Source organism: Astatotilapia calliptera, chromosome 2 (assembly GCF_964374335.1).
Source record: "Astatotilapia calliptera chromosome 2, fAstCal68.1, whole genome shotgun sequence".
Lineage (NCBI taxonomy): Eukaryota > Metazoa > Chordata > Actinopteri > Cichliformes > Cichlidae > Astatotilapia > Astatotilapia calliptera.
In genome coordinates, this window is record NC_137423.1 from 13,075,051 (window position 1) to 13,094,638 (window position 19,588).

At 42.4% G+C, this 19,588-nt stretch overlaps 1 protein-coding gene across 4 annotated transcripts; it reads right to left on the reverse strand.

The window, feature by feature from the left end:
* Positions 1-1,546: 1,546 nt before the first annotated feature.
* On the reverse strand, positions 1,547-19,228 carry pcdh12 (protocadherin 12). 4 transcript variants are annotated; one of them, XM_080305527.1, is made up of 6 exons: positions 19,156-19,228; positions 15,920-18,871; positions 11,738-11,829; positions 8,440-8,591; positions 3,311-3,475; positions 1,547-3,122 (listed from the first exon to the last, which is right to left on the reverse strand). In XM_080305527.1, exons 2-6 carry the CDS (start codon positions 18,770-18,772, stop codon positions 2,884-2,886), a joined length of 3,501 nt encoding a protein of 1,166 aa, XP_080161653.1. In that variant the 5' UTR covers positions 18,773-18,871; positions 19,156-19,228; the 3' UTR covers positions 1,547-2,883. The 4 variants fall into 4 exon arrangements, with proteins under 4 accessions (XP_080161653.1, XP_026040623.2, XP_026040616.2 ...); XM_026184838.2 differs by having other exon boundaries at positions 15,926-18,871; positions 19,150-19,218; XM_026184831.2 differs by having other exon boundaries at positions 11,738-11,826; positions 19,150-19,218.
* Between the last annotated feature and the right edge of the window lie 360 nt (positions 19,229-19,588).

Genomic DNA, 19,588 nt, shown 5'->3' on the forward strand with positions numbered 1-19,588 from the left:
CATAATCACTGATGTGTTGGGGTATTTGGGGGGTTTGTTCAGTGATTATGCAAAGTTACACTGTTGACTTTGCTGTAGAGAACTTTAATAATATGAACGTTCAGAGGCATCATAAATATTCAATGTTTGCAAAATGCAGCAGCTGGCACACAGAGCTGTAAATCAGCAATAAGCTAATGAAATTAGCAGTATATTTGCAAAACTACTAAAGGAAGAATCTGAACTGAGACACAGGAAATACTTTGAATGCTAAGTTGAATTCCTCATGGAGGTTTATGATTAAATCACTGGCACGAACAAGAACAAGTCAAACAGCTCCAAGCAGACTTTAAATCAGGGTTCTGCTGCTAGCTGTTCAGTTTGGGATCATTATTTATCTCTCACTGCATCAATGCTGTTTATTCTGTCAACAGATTGATCCATTTTAGTTTATGTTTTAAACTTTTTATTCTTTTGTGTTCTTCTGCGTGACAATGTAAAGGCCTGTAACTGGCTGACGGTGAACTTTCAGTGTATGAGTGTTACTTGGTGAAGCAGGACTGTGCTGAAGCATTAGTCTGTTTTGGTTGTTTTTTCACTGACCCTGCTGATCTCAGAACAGGTGCTTCCACCTGCCCCACTTTCTCACGAATTGCATCAGCTGATTCCTCCAGCCTCACCTGCAGCTGCTTCACTTTTTAGCTGCCCCATAAATACAAACTTTACACGTGACCTCGAGGTTGCACATATAGATCAGGATGAGTGTGTTGTTATAACTTTAATGTGTTAATATGCCTTTGTGTTGTATGATTTGGCACCCTCTTGTGGCCACAGTTGGTACTTGGGAAGTTTGTTATGCGCAGCTAATTTCCTACAAGTGCGCAGTGGAGGTGAAACTTTTGCCCACATGCCTGTAAGTTTCCATTACATATTATAACCTTAACTATCTGATCTGTGATGCATGTGTAATGTGAGTATATTGAGTTACTATTTGGCGAGCTCAGCTCACTCCCTGTGAGCCTGAGATCTGTGGACTCGGTGTTCTCTGTCACTCATCTTTTTAAACTTCCGTTACTTTTCCTGTGTTTCTTGCTTTTTCAGGACTAATCACAGCATAGAGTTTGATGCTGTCTCTGAACCAACACAACAGCCTCCTTGACCTTTCTGACATCACTGGTCTGGCCTTGAATTTATTTTTAATGCAGGAACACTGTTTTGATCAGAAAATCATTTCTGTTGCTTTCTGCAGGAGGAGCTGGCATGACTTTTTTTCTTTTTTTTTTTACCATCACGCAGTGTAACTGTTTCTTTGAGGCTGCAGAGGGTGCTCTGCACAAAGAAAACATCTGAGCAATCAAAGTCCACACAGACTGTTTGCGTGGTGGCTTTAGTGTGTAGTAATCATCATCGTCTTAAATAAAAAATGAAGAAAATCTGCTTAATGGAAGCAGATGTTTGAACAGCTGGATGAGTGTAAACAATTGTGCAAAGGAACGACCTGAAAATATACAAAGAACAGTGAAGCTCTTAAGTGCACATAGAGGTTGTGTTCATAAAGATCCACAAGTTTAAATATGATGCACATTTTATTGAAAAAGTTCATATTACAAAAGTAAAACTATATACACAGTGCTGGCTGTTAAATGGATAAAATCTGCTACTTAGTGAGACAACTTTCAGAAGCGTTTTAAGCCAGAGGTTAAAGGACTGAAGCAGTTTGCTGGCTTACTTTGAGGAGGAAGTTCAGTCTGACATTCAGCGTGATGTTTAGTTCATTCTTGAGGAAAAACAAAAGGACAAAGCGACATTTCCTCCCAGTCACTGGTTCGCCTTCTGCCAGCCAAACCCTGAACAACAACAGGGTTTATTAGGTCCTGACAGAAGGAGGTCATCAGGTTACTGCCTGTGTCCGAGTTAAGGACAATGGAGATGCTGAAGTCTTCAGGTCCACTTTGGCTGTGTTTTCCCTGCACGTATTTTAAAACCTGACATCACAACGCACGGGTGAATTTTTGAAAAAATCTGATACTGTAGCACCAGTTGAACAAAATCTGAGCTGATCTTCAGTCTGTGCACCTGTCTAAACCCTGACCCCAAGCATAACGTCTATATTTTATCTTAAAAACTGCACATCAGCATGATGTTGTGTCCAATAGTGCAGCCTGTAGAGGAAGAATGTGAAGTGGAAACTGGTGACTGGTAAACTGGTGAAAACATAAAGTCCTGAATCCACGTTCATTATAGGGCAGAGAGGACTGAGGCGAAGCTGCACCTATATATGATTTCAAATGTTGGAGGCTCTGTCTTCCTGCTCCTCTTGTCTGTAGTTTGTGGTTGTGTTTAGCATCAGAGAGGTAGTTTATTTCCTGAGTTACATTTCCTAGTATTGTTTTCTTTTAACATCCTGGCAGCTCATTATAGTTGTACTGTACAGAACTGGGAACTAGAATCATGGAGGTTGTCCCACCATATGATGATTTCATTAAAACAAAAAATGTAATATTTATTTCATGTAATTTCTCTGGTCTCTGGCAATGCTTTAAACATGCTTATAGGATAAATGTATTTTACTCTGATTAACGTGTTATCTTTGTGGTGCTGTCTTCAGTCTGGTTTGTAAAATAAATAAGCTCATTTCCAGCCAGTGGGAGATGGTTAAGTGCACAAACTAGTCAAGCAGAGGAAAGGGAAGAGTGCTGCTGGCTGAGGGGAGTGTGAGGGCCGAGTGTATGTTAATTAAATCCATCACAGATCCACTGTGGTGTTATTTACTGTTGCACATGCCTGAATTATGTTTCTGTGACTGAATGCCTCTAAAATCCTCCACAAAAACAGACACCTGAAAAACACTGTCTGTTGCACAGTTGCCAGTCTGTTCCAGTCTTCAGTGAACACATGCTACAGTTATTGACAAAGTCCTGAGGGTGCGGAAGGCCCAGATCTCGCAGAGTTTTTGGCTGCGTTGCCAGCGGCTCCACCGTCCAGGCCCAGAGAGCGACGGTACGCCGCCGACAGCCGGTACAGGACGTCAGGCCGAGGGCCGGGGTGGGCATCGGCCTTCTGCGTCATCAGCATCTCGAACAGCGTGCTCACCTCAGATAGCAGAGCTCCGCCCAGTGGGCCGTCCTTCTCTGGGGTTTTACCTGAGGAGAACACAAAGAGTCAGAAACTCCAGATTTCTGTTCGTCTTTTTATAAATCCCGCTTCTGGTTCAAGTGAACATGATCAACACGATCTTCAATGATAATCAACTATTATCTTTTTATTTTCAGGATAATATTTCAACTTGAGGGAAAAAAAAGAGTAAAATAAATTTAAATGCAAACTTTACCAAACGTGGAGAAGGATGAAGATTCCAGGCCATCCCGAGGAAGGGTCTCACTTTCGGGGGATGGAGGGCTGTTGGGGACAAACACGTTGTCATGGTAATCGCTGGTGAGTGGGAGGGAGAGTCTGGCCATCCAGGAAGGGTCACTGACCTCTGAGAAAACATCATCTGCAGAAAGAGAAGCGATAGCTTTGTCCTCAAACCATCTCAGGTTATTTATAGTGTAATATTATAATATATCTCACAGGTGAGGGCAGACATGAAGGATGCACAAGAAGAAGGAAATGACACAGTGGCTTTATCTGGCGGCTATAAACAAGTTTTTTTTTCTTCTTCCATCAGTTGCATCCTGCATGCTTGGACCGTATGCCGACGATCACGTCCGCGCTGACACAAAACTCCTCCCGGCCCTACCGGCTGCCTGGCGGGCGAGTCGATGTCAGAGGCGTAAATGTCGGGTGTGTCTCGGAGCTCTAACCTTGGTTTGTGTGTTTTCACTCAAACATTCAACATGATTACATGTCTGACTTCATTTATTCATCTACTGTAAATACACTGTCTGCTGGACAGAGTGTGAGGGGAAAACACAGAGGTATACTCCTCATCCTGTTCCTCACCCTGACAACATCCTGTTGATGTTGTGCGCTTCCTGCTTGTGTTTTTATCAGATGTTGTTGTAAAAACCTGATTTCACACCAGCACTAATAAAGTTTTTCTTGACCCTAATTTAACGTAAAACATAAAAGATCTTTACAGCCAAAACCTGGATAAGCTCAAGTACGAGCAGGATTGTGGAAAACTTTGGCAGAGTGACGGGATGAGCAGAAACACCAGTTTATTTTCTCATTAACAGCATTTGTCAGTGCACATCTGGAGACCTGCTATAGGAAGCTGCTCATTTGTCATATTCCTGATGTTGGATAATGTGCCAGTCAATTCTATAAGAACATACATGTACTCCCAGACTGTATCTGCAGCCGTCGTGGACTAAAAAGCAGAAACTGTGAGAATCAGCCTGCGGACGAGCTTGGTCTCTTTCATCTAACCGCAACCAGATGGAGGATTAAATGTACCACCACAAACACACACTAGTGCTTACATGCAGAATGGTAAAGACCGCCCCCAAATCACCCACCCACCGTCCACCCCCTTTCCTCTCTTTGTTTTAGGAGTATTTCACCACAGAGCACCCAAACTCAAAATCCTCAAAATTACTAAACGTGTCGAGTTTCAGATCATCTTCCTGTTTATCCAAGTGTTCTGCCTGTAATTTGAATCCATCTTTATACTTTATTTAATCTGAACAAGTCTTTCAGGGTTTCTCCTCCAATAGGAAGCTTTAAACACTGAGCTCTCGTCGAAAAACAGCGAGGCCTTCTTAGCCTGTATCTTCTTTACCTGTGAAACAGGAGTCAGCAGTGGAAGTAACAGGTCTCATAGAGACTCGTTTGTGTCCACATACACAAAGAAAAAAAATTTGTTTTCTCTGTTTAACAGGGTAAAAAAGGCCGCAGGGGTTGATAGTTGAGACCAGAGACGTGCATGTCTCAGATTTTCACACTTCTTTTGTATTTTTTAAAATATGTTATGAATTAAATATCCATTACTTGGATAGACGTGCTGCAGCTGAAACTAGTTTTATAACCAAAGTTATTCTCCCCTACTGGCGCTGAATGCATTGCAAGCACACAATATACTTCCTACTGTAATATATTACAATCTGTGCTGGATGTCATGAAGAATGTGCCAGTTTGTCTCAGTGGACACAAAAAACTGCAAATCAAAAACTGTTTTTTACAACTGTTTTGTTTGTGCTGTGAGCTCCATAAACTCACAACAATGCTGGCCAGGATGCAAAAGCAGAGCGTTGTAAAATCCATGAACTCATAAATACCAAATACAAAGAAACCAAACACTCAGGGGGGGGGGGAAGCAGCTGTTCTAACAGAGACAGAAAACAGAGTCAATTCACAAGACAGGTGGGTGAAACATGAGAGACTCAAGGTGGAGAAACCAATCACCGGAGCAGGAAGCCAAGCAGTGCCTGGCTCATTAGTCATTATATCATTTTTTTTATAATAACCAGAAGGTGCTTTTGACCCCTAAACAGGAGAGCCTAAAGCATGCCTATTCAACTACAAAGTTAGTTGGGCCAGATTTTCAAACCGAGGAATTTATCTGGGCCAGATATTTTTTTTGAAGCCAGTAAGCAGCAGATCATGATCAATTTCAAACCCACACAACTGTACTGAAAAACAAGTATTTTTTTTATTCCTTTTCCCCTATAAATCTGGTGGTGACCTCTCACAAATGCACACCAAAAGGTCCATTTTAAAAAAAAAAAAAAAAAGGGAGCTATAACTAAACTATTTTTTGCACATTTGAAATAATAATAATAATAATAATAACAAAAAACATTTTGATAATTCCCTTTCAAATTAAAATAAATATTTCGCTGACCACTCACTTTTCCTGCCATGGATGGAGCCCCATCGGTCACAAGTATACAGACACGCTTCATATCCAGACCATTTTCCTCAAAAAGCTTAAATCTTCTCAAACATTATTTCGCCAGCTGTGTGTCCCTCTAACGGTAGTAAACCGAGCAATTTCCCATCCAAAAAACGGACATATGCGCACAACTGTGCATTATCAGTTCTGTCTGTGATCTCCTGCTATAGACATTGCATCAGTTTTCTTCAGGTCATCTAACAGCATTTCAAACTCGTCTGACGCCAGAACTTCAATTCTACGAATATTTGAACTGTCCTACAGGGGTACGTTTTTAATAGCAGATGTCACACTTACTTTTCACCGCATCCATCACAGCCAGCATGCAGTATTTCATTGTTTCAGAATCTGTGAAAGGCCTTTTGTTCTTCGCCAAGAAGCAAACACGAAGGGAAGATGCTGCAGCTCTCTCTTGGGCTGTACAGGACCCACCATGGTAGTACAACTCCGGTTGTAAGATTATTAAACTCGGTAAAATGAATAAGTATTTGTCAGTCCAGGCAGGGTTAAACCGACAGTTTTCATTGTCAATTTTGCGCTTTTGGAGTGAGAAAGACATGCTGTTGTCGCATCATATATTATGATGATCGTTTAATATGTTTACATCACGGTGCATTGTGGGTTACATATTGCTAGGCTACTAGGAGTGTTGTTTAATTTCAAATATTGTATAACAAGACAAAACTACAAACGTGAATGCAGATTTTAACTGACTGACGCCTTTCATTGAACTACCAAATGACCACATTGGTCCTCTTTCTGTCCAAACACATGGCAGCACTTCTGCTATCATTCTGTTCATATTTAACAAAATAAAAGTGCAGACATAAATGTACACATTAGTTTTTAAATGTCTCACTGAACTAACACAGCCAATCCCTCAGAATGTTTGTATTCTCTGCTCATGTTGCCTTCATATTCAATCATTTTGGGCTTTTTAATGAACTTATTTTAACATTGCACTCAAGAACAAACAAATCCTTCCCAACAAAAAAGTCACTTCAAGGGACAAATTGCATTATATTTCTTCATGGCAATATACGGGCCGCATCTAGGGGTGACGTGGACCGCAATTGGCCCCCGGGCCGCGAGTTTGAGACCCCTGCTATGGATACACAAACATAAATTCTGTTCATCATTAAATTATTTTACACTAAAAATGACAATAAGAGCTTTCCTTTTCATATATATTTTCCTCTCAAAGTTATTGTCAGTCCTCAGAGTGGAAACTTTGATAAAGATTCTTTAGTTAAAGCACAGAAGCAGTATGCTCATCTACCATGAGTGCAACCAGTAACTACAAAATACAAGACAAACCAACATAAACGCACAGCTTCTCTCCCCTCAGCAGCCATAACATCATCCTCAGGTATGAACAAAGGGACGTGCATTTATGTGTGTGATTCATAAAGGTGCAGGTCAGGAAAAAGAGGAATGTGCTGCCCTGAAGCTTTCTTCAGAGCTGAGCTGTCTGCAGCACAGTGTGACTTACACTGATGATGGAGCCTGCGGGCTGAAAGGTGAGTCAAGCACATACATAACTCAACAAACTCCCACTCGCTCTTTTGTTTCTCTCCCGCGCTCTCGTCCTATCATAAAGTGACGCTCGTTCTTCCATCATCAGCCGGTAACCCCCTCTGCTCACCTCCAAGCTGTGACCACCACAATGCCAGGAAGAAACTTTTTAACACACCTACGGTACACGCTCAGACACTGGATGAAGCGAGTGTTGGCTTTCATACCGCTGAGGAATTCCCAAGATGTTAGATAAACTTTGGACAATCGACATTTCTTATCCCTCAATCATTACTGCGTTTTGCAAACACGAAGTAATGAAACCAGCTGTTTGTTTACGGGGGAAACAACTGTCTCCTTACGGCAGAAGAATGTAAAAAAGAGTGTATCAGAGATTCAATCTCAAAACACAGCAAGACGTCCTGAGTGGAGTGTGTGTGGGTGGATGTGGATGTAACTTGCCACTGTGTTATTTCCTGCTTTCATCCTGTTTTCTACAGTTGTCTTTGACTGTCCATTGTGAGTGATCAGTCTGTGTGTGTGCTGCAGGGTTAAAGTTTGGCTGCTTTTATCCGACAAATCAAAGAGCTTCACCGGGAGGTTCCAGCTAAATTCACCAGTTTAGTTTCAGTAGATCTTTAAATAGACTAACCATCAGTCAAACAAACCTGAACATCAAATAACCTTCACACAGAGTCAGGACACACTGTTTTATTTTATGGACCTCTATGGTGGGAGGATGCAAACAATGCTTACAGCTACTCATGCTAAACTAAAGAAATCAGCTAAAAAAGAACAAGAATGAGCTTTTGTGGTCAAAAAACCTGGAACCTGAGTTCATTACTAAAAATATCTACAAGTGCTGAAGAGTTAAACATCATTATTTTACTGCAGTTGAGTCGGTGAGGGTTAGCTGGTTGCTTTTGCTTGGACGTCTGTTCATTTCCATGCTACGTGGAAATCTGATTAAGAGTTCTGATGATCCTTTAACGTGTGCTTTCCCATTCAGTGGTGATGACGATATTATTGATTTAAGATAGGATTTCACTTCCAATTTCCAAGAATTATTGCTAACCTCGGGTGTCTGTCAGATGTTGTGTGCTTACCAGGATTGTTGAGGAGGTTGCTGAGTCCTTCCTCCAGCTGTGGGTCTATCGGTGAGTCTCTTCCTGGTTCCCAGTCCACATCTCCTGCCTCGCTCTCGCCATGTCCACTGTCTTTGGTGCTCTGCCAGTCAGAACAGTCCTGACCTCCATACCTGCAGACAAACGTGAACTTGACTCACAAACTCTCCGTTCATGTATCTGTTTAACTTTGGGCAGCGTGTCTGTTTAAGCTGATAGTTTGATGTCACAGAGTTCTTGATAGAAACGTTTCAACTATTAAAGATATTTTTTTTTAATCTAAAATTGCAATGGGAGCATTCACTTTATACAAAGTTAAACAAGTAGTTGGGTATGCAGTCCAAACTCATTTAAGAACAGAATCTGCCCAATTTACCTTTTCTCTGGTTTGGTTGTTTATTTTTAAAACAATTCTTAATGCTTAATAAGAGCCAGAACATGAAATATAAACATATAAAATCTTTGGTGATGAGTCTATACATTAGGGATGATTAGAAGTCCCCAGCTCACAGTAACAGTGAGGCTCATGCTGAGTTGGCAGGAGCACGGCCATGCAAGGCTTAAAAACAATTCAATCCTCAAACTCAGTGAGAGGCATCGCAAACATAATGTGGTTAAAACACTTTAAAGCCGGCAGCACTGTTTTATATCAGTTACAGTCTGACTGCTAATTAAAGTCACATCCAAGCAGCACTGCTCTGCTTTGAGTCCACATGATGTTTGGATGCAAACTATAATGTGATATTTAGGATTCTCATATGTCAGAACCATTTCCTAATTGTTGCCAATACAAAGTTTGACCTTATTTGACCTTGAGGGAAAGTTCAGAGGTCAGTGTAACGTGATATTTAGAATTCCCATATATCATTCCTTATATGGCCATAGCTCTATATAGCATTACTATCAGTCTGACCTTCAGATCAATCTATGTGATAGAGAGGTCAGAGGTCAAATGTGACATTATAATATAAATCTGTACTTTCTATTTGTTGATGTCATGAATCATGGTTAAGTTCTAAGACATTCTTTTCCCACCAATAAATCATGAAGTTGACCTTGAGGTGGATGGATGTCAAATTTTAATGATTGTTTAGGTGACCTCACTCTACAGCCCTACAGAGTTTATCAGAATTCACTCCAAACTTTTTCAGTTATCGTGTTTACGACACTCTAACGCTACCAAAAACAGAACCTGCTTAGTGGAGGTAATGAGCTGAGTGCTGACTGCAAACTGTCAGCCACAGGTGACCTCACCCTGCGAGTGTCAGAGCTGTGTAGGAAGCAGAAATCAGAAATCTTTGGGAGACAAATGGACAAGTTTGAAAATGTTGCTAGGCGTTAGAATGAGTTTTTGATATCCAGTTAAAAACATATATTCCTTAAAATACAGTGAGTCACAGGAGACAGAACTCCAGAGTACAGCTGAGGTCTGATGTTTTTAAGGGTTTTAAAAAGGTGATAAAATTCCTGAGGTTTCAGGTGACAAGTCCTTTGGTAAGCACATCTCATCAGAGCAGCAGGCTCGGGCAGGAACCAGCGCACAGATAAAGGTGAGCTCACACACAGGATTTATGCACACTCAGGTGTGTTTTGTGAGTGCGATGAAACAGTGCACCGTGTGTATCAAGGTGATGTCAGATCTTATCTGAGCGCAACAGTGATGCTGAAGTCCTGCTTCCTGTCAGAGCCTCTGAATCACTCTGCTGCAGTCTGCTCTGGCGCACACGCTGCGGGGTTATGAGACACTCTTCCTGCGACACTGACTTTGTGTCCTGTTTTTCTGTTGCTGTTATTTCAGTCACAGCAGGTCAGTCGGTCAGAAACACCAGGGAAGACATTTGTCAGCTGCAGCTTTCACGACTTTAAGCAAAAGCAAAAGTTCCAGCTGAACAGTGTGGCGTTACTGTCACTGCTATGAAGGCACAGATGCTGGAATAATGCACTAACCACATTGAGTCAGGAGCTGCCCATATTCCCAAGTGCATTTTATTTATATGAAAGCCAGGAGCGTCCCTCACGGCAGCCACTTTGCTAGACATTGAAACACTAAACTGAGGTGAAAAATCTTCTTTAGTCTAAATCAGGTTGAAGAGATGTATTTTCACTTTTCCATTAAAGAGAGTATTTGAACACAGACAATGCTTAATACGCATTTCATGGTGTTGAAGTAATTTTGTTAGGCTACCTACAAAGATCTGAATTCATTTTAAACTTTTCAAGTTAGATTTAGCTCAGGTGTTTGGTGCACAAAGTAGCGCAGCCATAAAATACTCAGCGTGGTGATCTCTAACCCTCACCACTGGGTTTCACTTAATAAAACCACAGAACAACAACACGTGTTTGTACGTGGATCAGATTGATCATTATAACATATGCAGGTTCTTAAATTTGGTGGGACCCCCCCCCCCCCTCATATTTCTGCAATCAGAAGAAGACTGCATCAGAGCGCGCAACAGTGATCACAGTCTGAAGCCAGCAGCCATCTGGCTCTTAAACAACCCTCTGATTAAAGGAAAAACAAGTTCTGCATCTACATCGGGATCTTTCCTTCAGGATATCAGTCTGTTTTTTTTAAGTCAGTGTGCAAGTGCAGTTCCTATCAGGGCAGCAGGAAGAGACTTGTGGTGACCCGTGTTAGTGTCCGGCCACATTTTTAGCTAGAATAACAAATATTGAAGCCTTAAAGGATGAAATAAAGACACTTTGAAGAAGACAGTGTGCCTGGCATGTCCACTGTGCAGTCACTTCTACTAGAAAACATTACTCATGTTTGAATTTAAATCATGAGCTGAATAGACTACAAAGAGTTAAAACTAAAAACATGCTGGCATCTGATCAGAGTTAAAACTCTTCGGGAGGTGTGTGTGTGTGGAATGTGTGTGTGTGTGTGTGTGTGGGGGGGGGGGGGGGGGGGGGACTGAGTCTTATTTGTTTCTTTTTGATGAAATGATGACCAAATAAACATGAATACTTCATTCGGTCTGAGCACTCTGTGTCACCTTAAAGAGTGGATTCTTCACTAATCTTGTTTCCAGCTGATTGACCCTTTTTTTTTTAATCACACTTCACCCCATCCTAGTTTCGTTCCCATTTTTAAGGCTCCAGAAGTTTAAAAGCAGTTTAAATTCATATAGGTACAGAATGTGAATGTATTTCTATTTGGAGCAAATTTTGAGTATAACGTGGTTTTGTGCCAGATAGAAGCAGGTTTGTGACCTTGCTTTGATTTGCTGCGTCTGTACTCCAGAGGAGGAGGATGGAGAGGAGAAGTCAGACTGACCTGCCATTGCGGTGAGAGTATTTGTTTCCACGGAAGTTCGTTCTGGGCTGCAGCTGACCCTGATGGAGGAGAGAGAGGAGCTGGGAGATCTGCTGTAAGGAGGAAAAGATGGAGGGAGAGGAGAGATGAAGGTGAGAAACAAGAGGAGAAAAAAAGGGTTAAACGCACATTTTCAGACATCACATTTCAGTTTATCCAGCTTCACCTGAGGTTCACCTGACAGCAAACCAGAGTTACTCCTTCACAGTGAGTACTTCTACCAGAAGTCAGGCACTGGCCACATGATATTTCAATACACACATGCTGCACACATATTTGTGCAGGGTCAGACATTAATATTATATATATATATCTCAGAAAGCTGGTGGGTTACTCATCGGGCCTGTTTGGAAGAGCGGGGGTTTGGAGGTGTAGAACCTCAAAACCTCTAAATCAGCGGTCCCCAACCCCCGGGCCACGGACCGGAGTCATTTGGTACCAGGCCGCGAGAGTTGAGGCTCAGGTGTGAAATGTATGGTTTTCAGGGGTTTTATTGGTTTTCAGCGTTATTTTGTTATCGTTTTTATCGTTAACTTGGTTTTCCTGGGCCTTTTCACGTGTGTTATGAATAAATCTTCTTTTTTTCGGTACCGGTACTAGTTTTATTTTGTTGTATTTATCCGCGACACCTTAAAGGCCGGTCCGGGAAAATATTGGCAGGCATAAACTGGTCCGTGGCGCAAAAAAGGTTGGAGACCGCTGCTCTAAATCACCACCCAAGCAAAGCAGTTTCATGAGCAGAAGTCAGCAGGCCAGTGCGGTTATTTTAAATTTATTTTAATTTGCTAAAAAGCCATTTCATTGATTTTTTTTTGGTCACACGTGATGATCCCTCCCACTCTGCGTTTTCTTTGTTTTCTTCCTGGTTTTGTGTAGGAGGTAGACAGAGTGGAGCCACTGAGCTGATTGCTACATAAGCTGGTTTTCATGCATTAAATCTCTTTCTGTCTGCTTTGGCTCACTCTGATTGATTTTTATTTTTTTCAAACATTCGAGCTCATCTGCAGTCACAGCCACACACAGCAAGTTTGTGGTTTATGGCATTCTTGAAGCTGTTTTTTGTTGCACATTTACTGACCACAGAGTTAAAAATCAGTGCCTAACGAGTGATAACAGACCCTTTTCACTGCAGGCATTTTGAACTGATTAACACTCAGAGACCCATGACAGTGAACAAGCATCCACAGAGGATCTCCTGAGCTTTTTTCCTGCTGAAGGTCCACTGAATAATCTCACTCCTAAAGTGAAAACATTTTGTTTGCAAATCAAATCGATATGATTCACAAATTTTCTACAGACTGTGATGTAACTGAGGGGAAAGGAACATGTGCGTGTGGGATTATTTAATAAGTCGCTGTATCTCCATCACATGCAAAACATCACTTTAAGTAAAAGGTTTTTCTTTTGCTTTCAGAGTTGCAGCAGCTCATGTTTAAAGGATTAAACTGAAGCTCCAGTGTTTTTACTCTTCAGTAGTTTATAAGTAAATGTATGAACAGCTGAACTTTGAAAGAAGTCAATAATAAATCAATGTAACTGCCTTGTTAAGGTGAGTGGGTTTCTCTGCTGGTTGAACAAAAAGTGCACGTGATACGAGCGACATAAGGAAATTAATTCGTGCTCTTTGTGATTTTTGTTTTAGTGTTGCAGTGTGAGAACTGAGCGGCCAAGTCCGTCTCACTGCTCTGAGCTTTCTGCTGACAACTCTGTTATACAGCGGATACACACTGCACACCAGGGAGGAAGCACACACACATGTACAAGGTGAATAATGTGTGTGTGTGCATGCATGCTAATTTATGACTTTGTTTTAGCCGTGACATTTGTGTGTTTTTTCACGTGCACTCTGCTACAGTGACAGGAAATGGTCTCTACGTAAAAGCCTATTCTTCTCTGGCTGGTTTCCTTCCAGGACGAACTCCAAAGTATGCACAGTGATGATCATTTGTGTGTGTGTGTGTGTGTGTGTGTGTGTGTGTGTGTGTGTGTGTGTGTGTGTGTGTGTGTGTGTGTGTGTGTGTGTGTGTGTGTGTGTGTCTGTCTGTGTCTTTGTGAGGTGGAGGTGAACAGTAAATCCCCCTCCTCCAAGGCGTCGAGCAGGCCTCTTCCTCTGTGACCTCGAGGTGGGAGAGAAATATCTGAAGTCCAAGGAGTGCCAACTGGGCCGGCTGGGAGGGTTAAGGAAAGGAACTGGGCAGAACCCAAAAAGGCCTCTTCCCGTTTCTAATGGGATTCACGTGAGGATGTCGGGCCCGGCCAAGGTCTTTGTTCTCTGTCTGCAGGGCGTTGGCAGCGACTTTTTCCCTCAATAATGCAGATCTGTTTTAACAGTGCAGCATTTCCACAGCTGAAAGTTAAATTCACCATGACTATGACGCTTGTAAAGCATTTCTAAAATATAAACTGGCTTTTCTTTTTATCACCATTAATTGGTGGCATCCTCTCTACAAAATCAAATAAGGACAAATTAAATGAAGCTTTCAAAATGTGCTTGTAACTCCAAATACTGAAGAATTTATCCCCTTGTGGTCACGTGAAGTGTTAAAATGAAACTCCACATTTCCTGAGTAACATTTTAAGCACATATAACTGATGTTTATTTATAATTCCAATTATCATTGCTTGTCTATGTTCACTGATAGGTTCAAGGAACTGCTGAAAGTAAGCTGTAAAAATCCACTGTATGCTATTCACTCAGCACCAAACAACAGACATAACAGGAAACAAAGCTAGTGGCGTATTTAGGAGCCAAGGAACCAGATATTTCCTTTGGGAGATGGTGAAGAAGGAATCCTGAAACTACCCGCCATACAAAGGCCAGTCATCAGGAGAAAGAGTGAACAGTCGGAACTATTTTTCACTGGTGAATTAATGTTCAGTTGGTTTCAGGATCACAACCTAGAACATCACAGCATGAGATATAATGGGGGTTTTTTAAATAAGAAAAACTATTGCATGAAATAAATCCTGTTTGTTGAGTTATTTTAGGCCTGTGCAGACAGGCTCTCTGTAAGTTTTTTTTTTTTTTAAGCCATTTGAAAGTGACAAAGCAGCGTGTCAGAGTAGTGTTAGCTTACACTATAAACACATGACAGCTTATTTTAGCCAGCCTCCCTCACACACTCCTCTTCTGGCCCACGTCCTACAGAGCATGGAGGCCCTTCCTCCAATATGAATCTGATATGTGAGATTTAGTTTAAAAGTCTGTCGGGGTTTCTCGTGGGGGATTTTTGGCTGTGACACATGAGCACATGAATAAATGTGCTACTTTTTGGTTTCAGAGTGATCCATCAGCGGGTTATTCTCCCCTACACTCACACGTCTCGGCTGACTCCAGCCTTCAGGCAGTCTGAGTAAGTCATCATACAGAAGGCTGAAAAAGCACAAAGACTGCTGGGAAACTGTAAGGGAAGCTGCTCTGTGTATGTGTGCTGCTGTGGTGGTGGTGGTGGTGGAGGAGGTGTGGGGTGCTTTTAATCTCTACTCTCTAATGGACTTCACTTCAGATTAATCTCCAAGCCTCAAAGGAGAACACTTAATTACTCCAACACTAACTGTAAGCACATGTTGAAATAAATGTGATCACACATTTTCGACCTAAGTAAATGGCATTTAGATGAGAGCCAGCAGCAGCACATTATCCTTAATGTTTAAGCTATAGAAGAGAATGTAAATAAGAGCACATTAAAAAATCATCATGCAGATTTAGTGAAATCATTAACACCAGATAAATGGATAAATATGTCAATTCAACGTGCAGGAAAGTTGTGTTTTGGAATGAACGTGGCTTGTTGTAATGAGTTTCATTCTTGCAGCAAATTTAAATAGTTTTAATGTTTGAAATCAGTCATGTGTGACTTCATTTTACTTAGAGATCTCTCCACAAATGAGACCTTAATTCGTCTTTTTATGCAGGTTTAGTTGTATATACCGGTGAGTAAAGGCTTTTTAAACACAAAACAGTTTACTTGATTAAAGACACCCAAACTTATTTTATTTTCAAAGACTTGAATTAATAAATACATTCAAGTGGCCAAAATTGTAGATTAATGCCACTGATCATTACCTTAGAGATAAGAAACAAACAACAATAAGATTAAGTCTTGTTAAATATTATGGAATAAGTAAAAGAAGAAAACTCACCTGCACCTCTGGAGAAGCTGAAGAAAGCTCAATGGAGTCTCCAAAAGCAGCCATGGAAAGACGGACCAGGTTTCGAAGGATCTGCCGGTGAGCTGCATCACGTGCTCCATGTCCATCCGAGGTCTTTGGCCTCCTGAGAGTTGCCACAGATGCTGATGAATATTGTGAAACCGTTTCCTCTCCTTCAGAGTTCTTCGGCCTCTTTAAGGTGCTGGAATGTGAGACTGAGGAAGAGGATGAAGTGTTTCTGGATTTGTGAAGAGTCCGGTATGATGTTGCTGGAGATGAAGGTAAGGTTCCATCAAGTTCAATGTTTCCAGGTTTCCTAAGTGTTCTGCAGTGATGGGTGTTGGGCTGAGTGACATCCTCTTCTAGATAGCCTTGGGAATGGAAGCTTGCATTCATAACTGATGGCATTAAGCTATAGTGACTCTCAATCTGCTGATCATCTAAGGCTGGAGGTGGAGTTAGTGGCTGGGCTTCACCATCGTCCTCAGGGAGGTCTTCCTTTCTTCCTCGGATTACGGGAATTAACTGGATGTCAGATTTTCTGATGTTCTTCTGTGGGCGCCGAGGATGGCGGGTGTAGGTCGATTCAGCCTGTCTGCAGTTGTAGGCCCGGTTGTCCCTTTTCTCAGGGCGGCAAAATGTTGTCACCAAAGCGATGGCCAATAGAAGAAGCAGGCATGTAGCACCGAGGCAGATTGCCATCATCATAGTGAAGCTGAGCTGTCCACGGTTTCCAGGTGATGAGTTCTTTAGATGGTCCTTGAGGTTTATGAAAGTCACCTCCAGAGTTGCCTTAGTAGCCAACCTCGGAGTGCCCATGTCAGAAACAGTGATGTCCACCTTAAAGGTTTTCCCAATGAGTTCGGTAGCATTAGTGGTATTAACAAACAGCTGGCCTGAGGTGTTATTCAGCCAAAAGAGCTCAGACGGGTTTCCATCAGTAATGAGGTACTGGAGTTTCCCATTGAGTCCCGTGTCCTGGTCTTCTGCTTTGATTGTTGATGCGAGAAATCCAAGCCCCTCTCTGACTGAGTGATCAGTTGCCACATTGGTGGCTTCCTCTTTGATGGCATTCCCCAACTCTGTCACAATCTCACCTCTGTATGCATCAACGGGTACACTGAGAGATGCTACACCTTTTCTTGGTTTTGGCTCCTTGATGACCGGGAAGTTGTCATTTACATCTTCTATGTCAATATGTACTCTAGCTGTGCTTGTGAGTGGTGGATGTCCATGATCAACGGCTTCCACAATGAAAGAGTAGTTCTTGAATGCCTCGTAGTCTAAAGGTTGCTGGACACTTATGACACCAGTTTTGGGGTGAATTGAGAAAGTCTGCGTTTTAGTTTCCTCAACAATGGAGTAGGAGACTTTTCCGCTGAGCTCCAGGTCCTCATCATGGGCTTCGACTTTGAGAATGTGGTAGCCTGTCATGTTGTTCTCCTTGAACGAAGCTCTGTAGATGGGGATCGAAAATACTGGGGCATTGTCATTCTCATCCAGAACATAGACAGGTAGATGTTCGACATAAGAAAGTAAGGGGTTTCCGCTATCCCGGGCAAAGAGCGTGATATTATACTGCATAACCTTCTCACGATCCAGGGAGCCGCTGGTGACAATCATGTAGTCGTTGCCGTGCATCTTTTTAAGTCGGAAAGGGCCTGAGCCTTGTTGAATCTGTGCAGTCACATTTCCATTTCTTCCTGAATCTGCATCAGAGACCGTCACCACAGCAAGGAGAGTATCCTCTGGAGCTCCTTCCAGCACAGTTATAACCTGCGAGCTGGCTGGGGTCCAGGTCAGGCGTATCCTCGGTGCATTATCATTAATATCTATGAGTTTGACGTGCAATCTGCAGTAAGAGGGGATCGCATTTGGCCCATGATCGCTGGCCTGTACAATTACTTCGTAAGAAGACTGGGCCTCGTAATCCAATGGTGCCCTGATACTCACTTCTCCCGTTTGTGGGTCCACATAGAAGAGCCTTTGAACTTCTGGATGTGTGTGCTTACTAAATGAGTACTCAACCTCCCCATTGGCTCCCTGGTCTGGATCAGTGGCCTTGAGCTTGATCACAGTAGTCCCGAGTGCTGTGTCCTCTGGTAATGACACAGTTGGATTGCTGTCCTCAAATGTGGGGCTGTTATCATTTGAGTCCTGAATACTAACACGGACTAATGTGCTCCCAGATCTGGGTGGATTCCCTTTATCCCACGCCACAAGGGTAAGATCAAAGGAAGCCTGAATTTCCCTGTCTAATTCTTTGACAACCACCAGCTCTGCCTGTTTCGTCCCACCAGGACCAACTGTCACATCGAGATCAAAGTGCTGGTTGACAGACAGTGAGTAGGTCTGGAGGCTGTTGGAACCTGCATCAGGATCCACTGCCCAGTCCAATGGGATTCGCTTCCCAAGGCTAGCAGTTTCTGAGATCTCCACTTCTTGCAAAGTATTGGGGAAGCTGGGACTGTGGTCATTTAAGTCCATTACTTTCACGTGAACCCGCAGGCACTTCACAGCACCTCGTTTCCTGTAGAGGACACTAAACGCCACCTCACACAGGTCAGTCCCTCGGCACAACTCCTCCCTGTCCAATCGGCCCTGGGTGGAGACAACCCCATCTCGAGTGGTGACAGAAAAAGGAAGGGCTTTTCCCTGCTCCACCACCTGGAAATCCTCCAGAGATCCGCCTTCGTCCCTCTGCCGCAGGTCATCCGCCAGACAGCTGACCCGGGTTCCCGCCAGCTGCTCCTCCGAAACCTGGTACTGAATAGTTGTTGATGAGCAATGTGAGGAGAGGGTCTTGGAGCAAAGACTCGCAACGAGAAGCAGAGCGAGCAGCATGATGATATAAAGTAATAGTTAGCTGCTGTCTAAAAAAAGGTTTGTTTTTTTCTGTGAAAGACTAATTAAACAGACATCTCTAAGAATCCATGCGCTGACCTGTAAAGAAACAAATAAGAGATATTTTAAAATCGAAAGACTGTTAAGTGAAATTATTTTGTGACTCTCTCTGCTGTCAGATAAAATGATAAAATTCACATTTCTCCCAAACTAACCACCACGACCAAGTCAACAAAGTTAAGAAAAACTGATGGTTTTCAAACACAAATACCTAGAAAAAAAAAATCCAACATGGTCAGGATACAATTATAGAAGCCTACAATTAAGATATCATCCTCTCTTTTCTTCCCTCACGTCTGCCTGCTGTTGTTACTCACACATACAGCTGCTGGCTTCCAGCCTCTCACTTCATCCTCCTTGACTCTGTAAAGTTTGGTTCCAACTGAGAAAGCTTGGAAGTGGGTTTCCACATGCTAGAAGGGCACCAGCCAATCCAAGAGCAGGAGGAGGGTCATATGTAAATGAGTCCAGACTGAACACAAAAGAGACGCTCTCCCCTGTACCGAGCAAACTCAGCTCAACTCTGGAGTGCCTTCAGAGAAATATGACACTGCCTCTCTGTCACTTACCCCCCCATTGGTCTGCATTTCATCACAACCTGCAGTGTGGGACCTTAAATCACTTGGAAATTTTGTTGTATACCAGTGGGAAGATAACTGGCTGCAGGATATATACCCGAGCTTCATCACAGTGATCTATATCTGACACAAGAATACAAACACAGATAAACCATAACACACAGGCTTATTGTTCATG